At 39.7% G+C, this 12,104-nt stretch overlaps 1 protein-coding gene across 6 annotated transcripts in view; it reads left to right on the top strand.

Annotated features, from left to right (window-relative positions):
- The window catches only part of MRE11 (MRE11 homolog, double strand break repair nuclease), a 76,553-nt gene that overhangs the window by 26,984 nt on the left and 37,465 nt on the right, over window positions 1–12,104 (top strand). For all 6 annotated transcript variants that reach the window (XM_055547436.1, XM_055547439.1, XM_055547434.1 and 3 more), the window contains 4 exons: window positions 1,570–1,650; window positions 5,268–5,394; window positions 8,622–8,722; window positions 10,346–10,519. In XM_055547436.1, coding sequence (XP_055403411.1) covers window positions 1,570–1,650; window positions 5,268–5,394; window positions 8,622–8,722; window positions 10,346–10,519 — 483 coding nt within the window. The remainder of the gene's footprint in view (window positions 1–1,569; window positions 1,651–5,267; window positions 5,395–8,621; window positions 8,723–10,345; window positions 10,520–12,104) is intronic.

The raw sequence follows: 12,104 nt of genomic DNA, 5'->3' as shown, positions 1-12,104 counted from the left end.
TCGAGGAACTGATCCCAATTCTTTATTTTCCAGTCTGTTTTTATATACTGAGATGTTATACAAAAGTCATGTGGGGACAGCAGTCCTGACTTTTATTAAAGTCAGGTGCTTCACACAAATGTATGCAGAGGTCTTAGGGATGTTACATCATCTTCTGGCCAGGGGGGCCTGCTGACAATTTATGACCCTCTCCTTGTGACAGTGGTCAGTCAACCAGAACACTTTTTTCTCCAAGGGTGGTTATTCTTAAAACAGATGCCACCCAAATAAAGTTACATTCCTATAGGGTGAGGGTGTAGTGGGTTTTAGTTAAGGAAAGAATTTACTTGGCCTAAGGTCTAACGTGATTTATTTCAAAGGTTAATACTTATTTCTTCTATATATTCATTAATGTGTATAAGGGCAGGGGATGTGGAGACTTAGCAGTAAACATTGGCTCAACAAATGAAAAACCCTTCACCAATACAATTTCTAATCAGCCCACTATACTTATACTAATAGTTTTCTAACTTCTCTAAAGAACCTGTTTTTAGAAGGTTTAAAGCATCTCGTGCCTCTCACGGTTGGGAGGCTATGAGCAATCACATGTGGCCGGACGAGCCTGTCAGGCAGGCTAGAGAACCTTCAGAGGAGTTTGTAAGTTGAAGCACTCCTGTCACGCCCAGGAATTATTATTAACTGGAGCTCTAAGTTAACTCCTTCTCCGAAAGAGGTGGTGGGGGACAGCCCCCCGTAAAGTCAGAGGTGTAAGTGAGAGCACAAAGTAGTAAAGTAGGCAGGCTCTGGTTATGGGGGTAGATGCTCGATTTCCAGGGGGACTCCTGAGGCTCCATCCCACCTTTGCGTATGTCAAGCCTCCTTCCTCATGACCTTTGCCATGGGCGGAGTGCCTCACGCTGGCCCCCAACAGTCTACCATCCACATTTTATATAAAGAGGAGCTGAACCTTAAAGTGAGACAAACATGATAACCAGTAAACTGCGGAAACGCCCACTGGAGCTGAACCTTAAAGTAACTCACCCAATGTGTCTACTTTACTAGCAGCATGTAACTCACATAACTGAAAGGTTTAGGTTTGCTGGTTTCAAGATGACCAGATCCAGAAACTCAAATTAAGATAGCGGGTCCTTCTGTCTCTGTTTCCATGTTTAGTCCTGTGCCACCCAGTCCTGTGGTTTTTATCTTAAGCTTCACTGTATGTAAGGAAGTCTGTCATGCGGTGGCCCACAGACTTACATTGCCTTTACAGCTAAAAGAATCATTTTTTCCCCAGTGGTTCCAGATAATCCCCTTAAACATTGAGTTTCCCTGGACTGAGATCATGTACTTGTCCCTGAACCCCATCTCTCAGGCGAGGGAGATGGAGCATGAGTGAGTGGATTGTCCCAGCCTACTCAGGGAGTGCAGGGTCTCTCAGCCTTGGCACAGCTGACAGTTTAGACTGGGAAATGCTTTGTTGTGGGAGCTTGTTCTGTGCACAGTGGGATTTTTCCAAGTCCTCACCTCTACCACTAGATGCCAGCCAGAAATACCTCTTCCCCCTAGTCACGACAATATCTTTATTTTGAGGTTGAAGAAATGCTTGAAAATGCAGAACGGGAACGTCTGGGAAATTCTCGACAGCCAGAGAAGCCTCTTATACGACTGCGAGTAAGTCCTATTTAGATGAATTCAGCTTTATTGATTTTCAAAGGAGAGTTTTGTATAGTTTACATGAATTTTTTTTTTTTTTTTGGTAAAATAGCAAAGAGAGTACATATAGTAAAAAGAGCTATCATCATTGGTGAAGAAAATAATAAAGCAGCCAGTATTTGATTTAATCATAGTTTCATTCCTTTCTATAAACTTTTTATTTTATATTGGGGTATGCTGCTGCTAAGTTGCTTCAGTCGTGTCAGACTCTGTGCGACCCCATAGACGGCAGCCCACCAGGCTCCCCCATCCCTGGGATTCTCCAGGCAAGAATACTGGAGTGAGTTGCCATTTTCTTCTCCAATGCATGAAAGTGAAAAGTGAAAGTGAAGTCACCCAGTCGTGTCCGACTCTTAGCGACCCCAAGGACTGCAGTCTACCAGGCTCCTCCATCCATGGGATTTTCCAGGCAAGAGGACTGGAGTGGGTTGCCATTGCCTTCTCCTATATTGGGGTATAGCTGATTAAAAATGTTGTGACAGTTTCAAGTGAACAGTGAAGGGACTCAGCCATACATATATATGTTCTCCCCCAAATCCCCCTCCCATCCAGGCTGCCACATAACATTGGTAAAGTTCCATGTGCTATATATATAGTAGGTCCTTGTTGGCTATCCATTTTAGTTCATTCTGATAGGTTTGATGTTTTTGTTTTCTTGCTTCCCTCATTTCTAAATAGTGTTGTGTTGACTAGGTTGGCCGAGCTCTCAGACTTCATCGCTTGCGGCTCCCCGCTCTCCCCTCCTTCCAGGCACTCGGACTTCTTGCAGTGCCTCAGACATATCAGACCCGCTCACTTCCTCCAGGTCTGCTCACGTCACCCAAGTAGTCACCTCAGTGGACCCCAGCCTGATTAAGACTGTAACCCCCAGGTCCTCTCTCCAGCACTACTGATTTCACTTACCCTTCTCTACGTCTTCTTTTTTTCCCCACAACACATCCACCTGAACTACAACATCCAATTTATTTGTTTATTTATTTTGGTTATTATTTGTCCTCAGCTACCAAACTATCTGCTCTATGGAAGCATGGAACTTTGTGAATCTTGGTAACTAATGTAGCCAAAGATACCAGAACAGTCCCTGGCAATTGCACGTGCTTGATAAATACGTGGCAAGAACTGACATTTCAGAGTTAGAAAATTCTAAGAAATTGAAGTGTTTCCTGTGCCTCTAAACCTGCTTATCTTTTGCATCATGATATTCACAAATAACAAGACTTTTTTTTTTGCCACCCCTGTGCCTTTCTCTTCTAGCTCCTACCTTTTCTGATTTTCTTCCCCCCAAAATAATACATTGTCTATATTGCTCATATAACAGTCTCTTCCTCAGTCCAATATAATCAAGGCTGTGACACCACCATCTCAGGTGAAAAATGCAACCTTCAACTGTCAAATCCAGTCGATTTTTTTCATCGTAGTGAGTCACTCTTCGGCATTCTCTTCTACAAGTTTTCTTGGTCCCTTCCTATATTTTAGTTAGTCCTGTGTCCAGTCTAGGCATATGATCACCCATAGAATGATGGCTCCCAAATTTTGACCTACCCCTGAGACCTCCTTGTTGGAGTCCAAGAGTCCTTCTAAAGCCTTGTGCCCAAGGGATATGGCCCTCAAACTGCAGCAGCACTGGCATCACCTGGGAAATTCTTAAAAATAACAGAATCTCAGGCTCCATATTAAACCCACTGAATTGCATTTTAACAGGATCCCCCCAAAATTTATATGCACATGAAAATTTGAGAAGCCCTGGGCCATACAGGATGAAGGTAAAGAAGACAGTCTAGAGTCAGACTGTCTGGTTTGATTCCGGCTCTGTCACTAGCTATGTGACCTTGAGCCACTGGGTCTCTTGTCCCTGAGTATGTGCTTTCTAGATCTGAGTGAATTCTCTCCATCTCATTGTCATTGCTGTAGCTGAGCCCAGATGCTGTCTTAGCAGCCTCTTCCTTTGTGTCCTCAGTCTCCTCTGTACATACTTCTTACAGCACTGTTCAGGTTCTGCTTGCAGCTGCTTCTTTACATGGTTTGTCTTCCTAGCCAGCTTCTTAGTTTCTTTCGAACCAGGATGCTGTTTTATTTATGTTATATCTGGCCCTTGGCAGAGTACTTAGACATTGTGGACACTTCAGTAAAGTTTGCTTAGTGAATAATTTTGTAACATTTAGAAGCAGAAAATTACAAATAAAACTAGACTGGAGTTCAGTTGTTAAAAATGTGTTTTGGGGAGACCCCCTAGCTTGAGCATTTGGCATTTTCTGGTTTAGAACGTGGCAGCTGTAGAGATGGTTTGTCTGGGTAATAGAAACTTAGCTGCTTTAAGAGAACCACACAGATCTCTTTATCAGGGCAGAAGCACCATGTTTCTCATCTATGTCTGCCTGATACTGTTAAAACTAATCAGACTTAAATTGGAAATAGGCGTTCCTTTTCCCAAACACATTACTAACTTATTAATGATAAAAAGAAAAAATATCTTCCTGTAGGTAGTATTCCAAAATGTATTGGCTAGATGACCCTCGTTGATTCACTAATTCATTGAACAGATGTTTACTGAGTTATTGAGTGCCTTCTTTTCTGCATGTGAGAGTGGGGGGTGGGCAGTGATGATAAAATAAACAAGGCTTACAGGAGGTGGAGGTGTGAGAATAGATACAATAAACAAATAGCAAATATGTGAACAGAATCTTAGCTAGTGCTAAGTGTGACAGAGAGTGTAAGTGAGGTGGAGGTTAGGTGTAGTCTGGAGAGGCTGGTGATGTGGTACAAAGCTGGTTCCCAGAGCATCCTTGGAGAACAGCTGGTTTAGGAAAATGATTATATCTGTTAAGAAGAGATGTAGTATTTTTCTTTATAAGGGGCTTGGTGCCATAAGAGATGTCTTTAGAAAAAGCCTGCCTTGAGAATCATTGTTAGTTCTAAATAGAAATCGTGAGCCCTCTTGTACCTGCAGTTTCGTATCTGCAGATATGGAGGGCTGATTGAACTGTGCCACTTTATACAAGGGACTTCAGCATCTGCAGACTTTGGTGTTCCCAGCCAGGGGTCCTGGAATCAATCCCCCTGAAATACCAAGAGATGACTGTCACGTGTTTTGAAGGTGATCATTTCTCAAAGCTCACAGACTTGCTCCTTTTCCTCCATGAATTTTCCCAGTGTTTATTATTGTCTGATGTGAAAGCTTATCCTTACGTGATAAACCAATTAATAAATACATCTAGTGCCAGCCAGCATTCTATTTGGATATCTGTTTTAAAAGTTTAAGAAAACTTGTTTAGAAATATCACATCCTTTTCAGATGATATTCCTGGTTCCTTGAGTGTTTTTACCATGGGGAGATACAGTGATTCTGACATTGTGGGAATTCTTGCTGTACCTTGATTCCATCAAACAATGTTTTGCAGAAGCATAAACCTTTGAAGCTTTATTTTTTCATAGAATAAATTGTGTAACATCATCATGATCTTTAAAATGAATTGTAGAATATTAACATACAGTACTAACTTAAAAGTCTTACCCATAAATACTGAAATTGTTGCTCTGTTGTTTGCTAGCCTTTGTAACTTGTTCTGTATTTCCAGGTGGACTATAGTGGAGGCTTTGAACCATTCAGTGTTCTTCGCTTTAGCCAGAAATTTGTGGATCGGGTAGCTAATCCAAAAGATGTTATCCATTTTTTTAGGCACAGAGAACAAAAGAAAAACACGGGTAAGCTGGTTATCTTTTTTTTAAAGATATTTTTAGCACCTTTCTTTTTAAGGTATTTTTTTGGCTATGCAAGGTCTTTGTTTCTTTGCAGTTTTTTCCTCTAGTTTTGGCAAGTGGGGGCAACTCTGTAGTTGGGGTATGGGAACTTCTCATTGCTGTGCCTTCTCTGTTGCGGAGCTCGGGGCCCTAGGGCACTTGCATTTCAGTAGTTTTGGCAAGTGGACTCAGTAGTTGCAGTTCCCAGGCTCTATAACACAGGCTCAATAGTTGTGGTGCATGAACTTAGTTACTCTAAGGCATGTGGGATCTTCCCGGATCAGAGATCAAACCCATGTCTTCTGCATTGGCAGGCAGATTCTTTACCACTGAGCCACCTGTGGTAAATTTGATCCCAGGGTCAGGAAGATTCCCTGGAGAAGGAAATGGTAACCCACTACAGTATTCTTGCCTGGAAAATCCCATGGACAGAGGAGCCTGGCAGAGGAGTCCATGGATTCACAAAGAGTCAGACACAACTTAGTGACTAAACACTCACGCATGCAGGCAAAAATTAGATAGCAATCACTTATAAACCTGCGGGTATCAGTGAAGAAATGATAGCTTTCATAGTTTTTTTTTAAACATGCTGCTGATTAACAAGACATACTTTATAGATTTAGTGTTTACATATCTATTATTACTATATATTCTTAATGTTTAGAGAATGTACTCTTAAATTTTACAGCTAAATATTTCAACTTCACGGCATATATGATTTAAGATTCCAGACTTAAGAGATGTCCCAGAATATTAAAAAGATATATACTTAAGGGCTAATTAAGTTTTGTGAAAACTAATTGCCTTTATTTTAGCATTTATCAAAAACAGGTAACCTGACTGAAACAGTGCTTCTTCATAAGAAATATGAAGAAATATGAATTTTTTAAATACAGTGGCTCTTCTCCTTAGAACTATTGAGTCAGAATTAATATGTCCCTTGTTTACATATATACCACATTGGTTTTTATTAACCCTGATTTAATGAGCTTCTATTTTCATAGTTAAATTGTGATCAAAATGGTGTGTACTGTTAATTCAGCCTGAAATAGTCATTTGGATATTTAAATGGAGCTCATAGAATACTGTTTTAGGGGAAAACAATCCATATCAGAGAAAGGTTTTTATGCTATTAATTTTACCTAGTTATTCATGATGATTTACTTTAATCATTCATCCTTATCAATTCTTTGGAGTTTTATTGGTATAGCATTTGTGAGAATATGGAGTTTAGAACTGGTTCCTTATTTTATTTGTGTTTCATCCATAGTCAGTCTTGTTCTGATGATCCCTTTTTTGCATAAACATGAATTGCTTAATGGAAACAATGACCCTTTCATGTATCATTTTGAAAGCATGAAATTGTTTGTTTTGGCCAGCTCTGCTACTACAACCACTTGTGTGAAATCATGCAAATCACTTAATCTCTCTGATCTTAAGTTTTCTTGTCATCAAAATTAGGATAATAACTGTACCTGCCTCAGAGTACTGTTGTGAGGATTAGAAGATATACTGTATGTAAATGGTCTTAATATAGTGTCTGGCGTATTGAAATGTAGTAATCATATTTATGAAGTAATATTAATTCTCCCTGGAGAAGGCAATGGCACCCCACTCCAGTACTCTTGCCTGGAAAATCCCATGGACGGAGGAGCCTGGTAGGCTCCAGTCCATGGGGTCGCTAAGAGTCAGACATGACTGAGCGACTTCACTTTCACTTTTCACTTTCATGCATTGGAGAAGGAAATGGCAACCCACTCCAGTGTTCTTGCCTAGAGAATCCCAGGGACGGGCGAGCCTGGTGGGCTGCCGTCTGTGGGGTCGCATAGAGTCGGACACGACTGAAGCGACTTAGCAGCAGCAGCATTAATTCTCCCATCTTGAAATTCAAAAAGGATTTCTATTTACTTGTCCTCACTGCTTTGCAAGAGGCATGCTGAACTTTGTGCCTCTTTATCCTGTAAGCCATGGCATAAGCTTTTCCCTCTGCCTAAGATATTTTGTCTCTTTTTTTGCTTAGTGAGTCTTACTCATTCTGTAAGTCTTGAGTCAAATGATAGTAGCGTTTGCTATCTGCACATTATTTTCAGTCTTCTTGGGGAAGAAATAGTTCATTTCTTCTTGGTGTGTCATATTTTTATTCTCAGCTCTGTTGTAGCACTTACCACCTTTTATTGTAATCATTAGCTATTATGGGCTGTCTCCTATCATTTTATTGTATTTTCCACACCATGTTGCACACCTGCTGGACAGTTAATATTCATTTTCCTTGACAAGTTACGAACAGAGCGTATTACTAGACATTATGCTTTTTGACTTCTTACCCAAGTACTCTTTTTATTCTGTACCTACTTTTTTTGGAGACAACCATCCTGCCTAAGAATGCAGTAAATCTGCTTTACTACACACGCTTCCCATTTGTCTCTCAGAATATTAAACATATATGTACTATGGGCTCAGATTTAATTAATAATTTCTGCTGTTTCATCAAGGATATTCTTTAGTGAAACTGGCTGTTTGCTTTGTCTTGTTTTGAACTTTGAATACGAGGTGATGACTATTAGTAGAGCTCAGAACCACTGCCTTCACTCATCCCAAGGCACTGGCAGTTTTACCCAGGGCTGCTTTTGTATCATCAGTGTAAGTGGCTATACCGTGGAAAAGGTAAATAATGTCTTAGTATTACTATTGAGCCCCCTGAAGCAGTATGGGGAACTCCCAGAGATCTGTGGACCACCCTTGAGTATGGAGCCAAGAGACATGTTACTTGGAGATCAGGAAAAGAAGTAGAGACTTGGGGGGAAAGACTCTTGAAACTAGCAAAAATGCCATATTTTTGTCTCAAAATTTATTACGTTGAGCAAGCTGACAGTTGATAAAGTTTGGGCATACCTCCTCTACTGACAGGAATGTGCAGTGAATTTGGGTACTTTAATATTAAGGTGTCTGTGTGCGGTTAGTTGTGTCTATGGACTGTAGTCCACCACGGATTACAGTCTGTCCGTGGAATTTTCCAGGCAAAAATAGGGAGTGGGTTGCCATTTCCTTCTCCAGGGGATCTTCCTGACCCAGGGATTGGACCCACGTCTCCTGCAGTGGCAGGTGGATTCCTTACCACTGAGCCACCAGGAAGGCCCCAACATTGAAATAGAAACTGTTATTTTTTCTCTTCATGGATGTCTTTTTTCTAGGAGAAGAGATCAACTTTGGCAAGTTCATCTCAAAATCCTCAGAAGGAACAACACTAAGGGTTGAAGACCTTGTAAAACAGTATTTTCAAACTGCGGAGAAGGTAATTTCTTAATTACAGTTCTCCATTTGAATTAGTGGTGATCTTATAATAACAGATTTCAATTTAGGATATGTATAATTGACAATTTAAACAAAATGAATCCTCAGAATGTTTTCATGAAGTAAGTAGGGTGATAATCAGTTACACTCATTTATAGTTATTATATATCAAGAAAAATAACTGCTTAATTAATGTTAGTTATTAACACCACAATTATTGTGTATTATTGTTGTTATCCTTTCTTTTTACCTTTGCTACATAAGTTTGAATCTGGGATTTAATTTTCTTGCATCAGGATGTAATTTCAGAATTGCTTTATTATATAGCCACAGGATGGTGATGCTACTCTTATCATCATGAGTATATGCCATTCTGAGATCCTCTGGTTATGTTATCTTCCTGTTGCTGCCGAAATAAATTTAGTGGTTTAAAACAATGTAAACTTAGTGGTTTAAAACAATGCAAATTTATTATTTTAACAATCTTGTAGGTCAGAAATTCACTCTTCTCCCTGGACTAAAATTGAGGTATTAGCAGGGCTGTGTTCCTTTTTGGAAGCTGTAGAGTAGAATTCATTTTCTCAACTTCTCCAGCTTCTGGCTGTTCCTACCTTACTTGGCTCAAGGCCCCTTCTTCCATCTTCAAAGCAAGCAACATTGTATTTGCCTTGCTGTCTTTCCCCAGATACATCTCTCTGACTCCCTTCTGTGCCTCACTTCTGCTATGAAGATGCTTGTTATTATACTGAGCCCACCGGGATAGTCCCTGCTCATCTCCATTTTGTATCCAGCTGATTGCTGCTAAGTTGCTTCAGTTGTGTCCGACTCTGTGCGACCCCATAGATGGCAGCCCACTAGACTCCCCCGTCCCTGGGATTCTCCAGGCAAGAACACTGGAGTGGGTTGCCATTTCCTTCTCCAGTCCGTGAAAGTGAAGTCACTCAGTTGTGTCCAACTCTTCACGACCCCATGGAATGCAGCCTACCAGGCTCCTCCGTCCATGGGATTTTCCAGGCAAGAGTACTGGGGTGGGGTGCCATCGCCTTCTCTGATCCAGCTGATTAGCAATCTTAATTCCAGTTGTAACCTTAATTCTCCTTTGCCATGTAACATATTCATGGGTCCCAGAGGTTAGGATGTGGACATCTTTAGGGGGGCCACTATTCTGCCCTGGAGAAGGAAATGGCAGCCCACCCCAGTATTCTTTCCTGGGAAATCCCATGGACAGAGGAGTCTGATGGGCTACAGTCCATGGGGTCACAAAGAGTCAGATACAACTGAATGATTAAACAGCAAACAATTCTGCCTTCCACGCTGGTCAGCCTAATCTGATCATCAGCTCCCATTTCTGCACTCTGTGTCCCAGACACTCAGGCCTCTCTGTTTTCATAGGTCCTGGACTCTACTCCTGTTTCTTTACACTTTGCTGTTGTTGGCCTGTAATATTTCTAGGCTTAATTACTGTCCTTTGTTTTCTATTGCTTTGCTTCATTTTTCCTCCAGTAACTAGATAACTTTTTTGTCTTCTTCCTTGATTCTGTAATTTTCCTTACTTGTATAGAATTGTTTTGTAGGGAAAATACTGTTTTCTGCATCAGAAAATACTATTTTCTGTCTCTTACAGAACGTACAGCTCTCACTTCTAACAGAAAGGGGAATGGGTGAAGCAGTACAAGAATTTGTGGACAAGGAAGAAAAAGATGCCATAGAGGAATTAGTGAAATATCAGTTGGAAAAAACACAGCGATTTCTTAAAGAACGTCATATTGATGCTCTAGAAGATAAAATCGATGAAGAGGTGAATAATTTGGGGTGAAAAATCTAATATTTAGATAGTCTCTCCTTAAGAGTAGCTCTGCATTCCTTTCTGGTAAATCACCACTTCTCTGATTTGTTCAGTTTCCTCATCTATAAAATTGAGATCACAAAATGAGGATTAAATTATAAAATGTCTAATAAGTGTCTAGAATATGGTCTCAAAAATGATTGATACCTAGTGAATGTTAAGTGCTTTAAAATGAACCTCATAAGGTGAAAATGTCTACTTCAATTTTTTAGTAAGTTTTGATTGAGATTTTGAATTTCACTTAGAAAATGCAGTTCCTGTAAGCATAAAAGCAGAGTGAAAACTCTTTAGATTTGACTACATAAAATTTTTGAATGTTTGCATGTCAGATTGTCAAAAAAACACATGGTACTGACATGGAAAACATACTTGTATGTGGGCAGAATAAGAGGTTAATATTCTTAATGTTAAAGGGCTCTTATGAATCTTAAGATTACTAAATATTTCAATAAAATAATGAACAGAGGACCTGAATAGGTGGTTCACAAAAGAAATACAAATGGCTAATAAGCATATGAAAATGGTATTTAACCTATGATAATCAAAGAAACTCAAATTAATGTTTTATTTGTCAAAGTAGCAACGATTTGTTAAAGATATTTAGTACCCTGCTGGTAGAGTATTGAGTTTGAACAGCTGCACTATAAAGCATTTTGGCAGTGTATGTCAAGAGGCTTAAGATTTTCCCTTTAATTCAGCCCTAGGAAATTTTCTTAAGACAATAATGAGATAGAGATTTGAATGGGATGTAATTTATCTCAGTGTTACCTGTAGGGGAGAAGTCAGAAATGTTTTGGTAAAATGTTGGCACATAGATACTATAGAATACTATGTGTTTGTGCTAAGTTACTTCAGTCGTGTCCGACTCTTTGCAACCCTGTGGACTAGGACCCTCCAGGCTCCTCTGTCCATGGGATTCTCCAGGCAAGAATACTGGAGTGGGTTACCATGCCCACTTCCAGAGGATCTTCCCTATCCAGGAATTGAGCCCATGTCTCTTGAGTCTCCTGCATTGGCAGGTGGGTTCTTTACCATTGGTGCCACCTGGGAAGCCCATAGAATACTATGCAGCTATTAAAAATTATATTTTAAGAACATGGAAAAGTATTTTCAGTGTTAAGTGGGAAAAGAATTCCAAAGAAGTAAAACTATACACGTGATCACAATTATTTTTATTTTCTATGTGAGTATGTCTATGTGTGTATGTGAAAAAGTGGAAGAAAATATTCCAGATGTTATTAGTTGTTACTTCAGGTAGTAGGATTATAAGGGATCATTTCCTGTGTTTTCCAAATTCCCTCTAAGCAGAAGAACAAAGTATTATTTTTAAAACTCATTCCACTTGACTTTTATTTTTGTGCTTTTAATTATTTAACATAATTCTTTTAAAGCCTAATGATGTCAGCTAGTATACAACCAGTAATATTAAATGCCAGGTACTTTTACAGGGAAGGCAGATAATTTACACTTTAAAACCCCTTACTCTGTGATTCTGGATGTGTTAGGTTCATAAATTTTTAGCATGGATAGATTTCTC

Source organism: Bubalus kerabau, chromosome 15 (assembly GCF_029407905.1).
Source record: "Bubalus kerabau isolate K-KA32 ecotype Philippines breed swamp buffalo chromosome 15, PCC_UOA_SB_1v2, whole genome shotgun sequence".
In the NCBI taxonomy this organism is placed as follows: Eukaryota; Metazoa; Chordata; class Mammalia; order Artiodactyla; family Bovidae; genus Bubalus; species Bubalus kerabau.
Note: the sequence above shows the minus strand (reverse complement) of the source record. Positions and strands in the feature narration are given on the sequence as shown.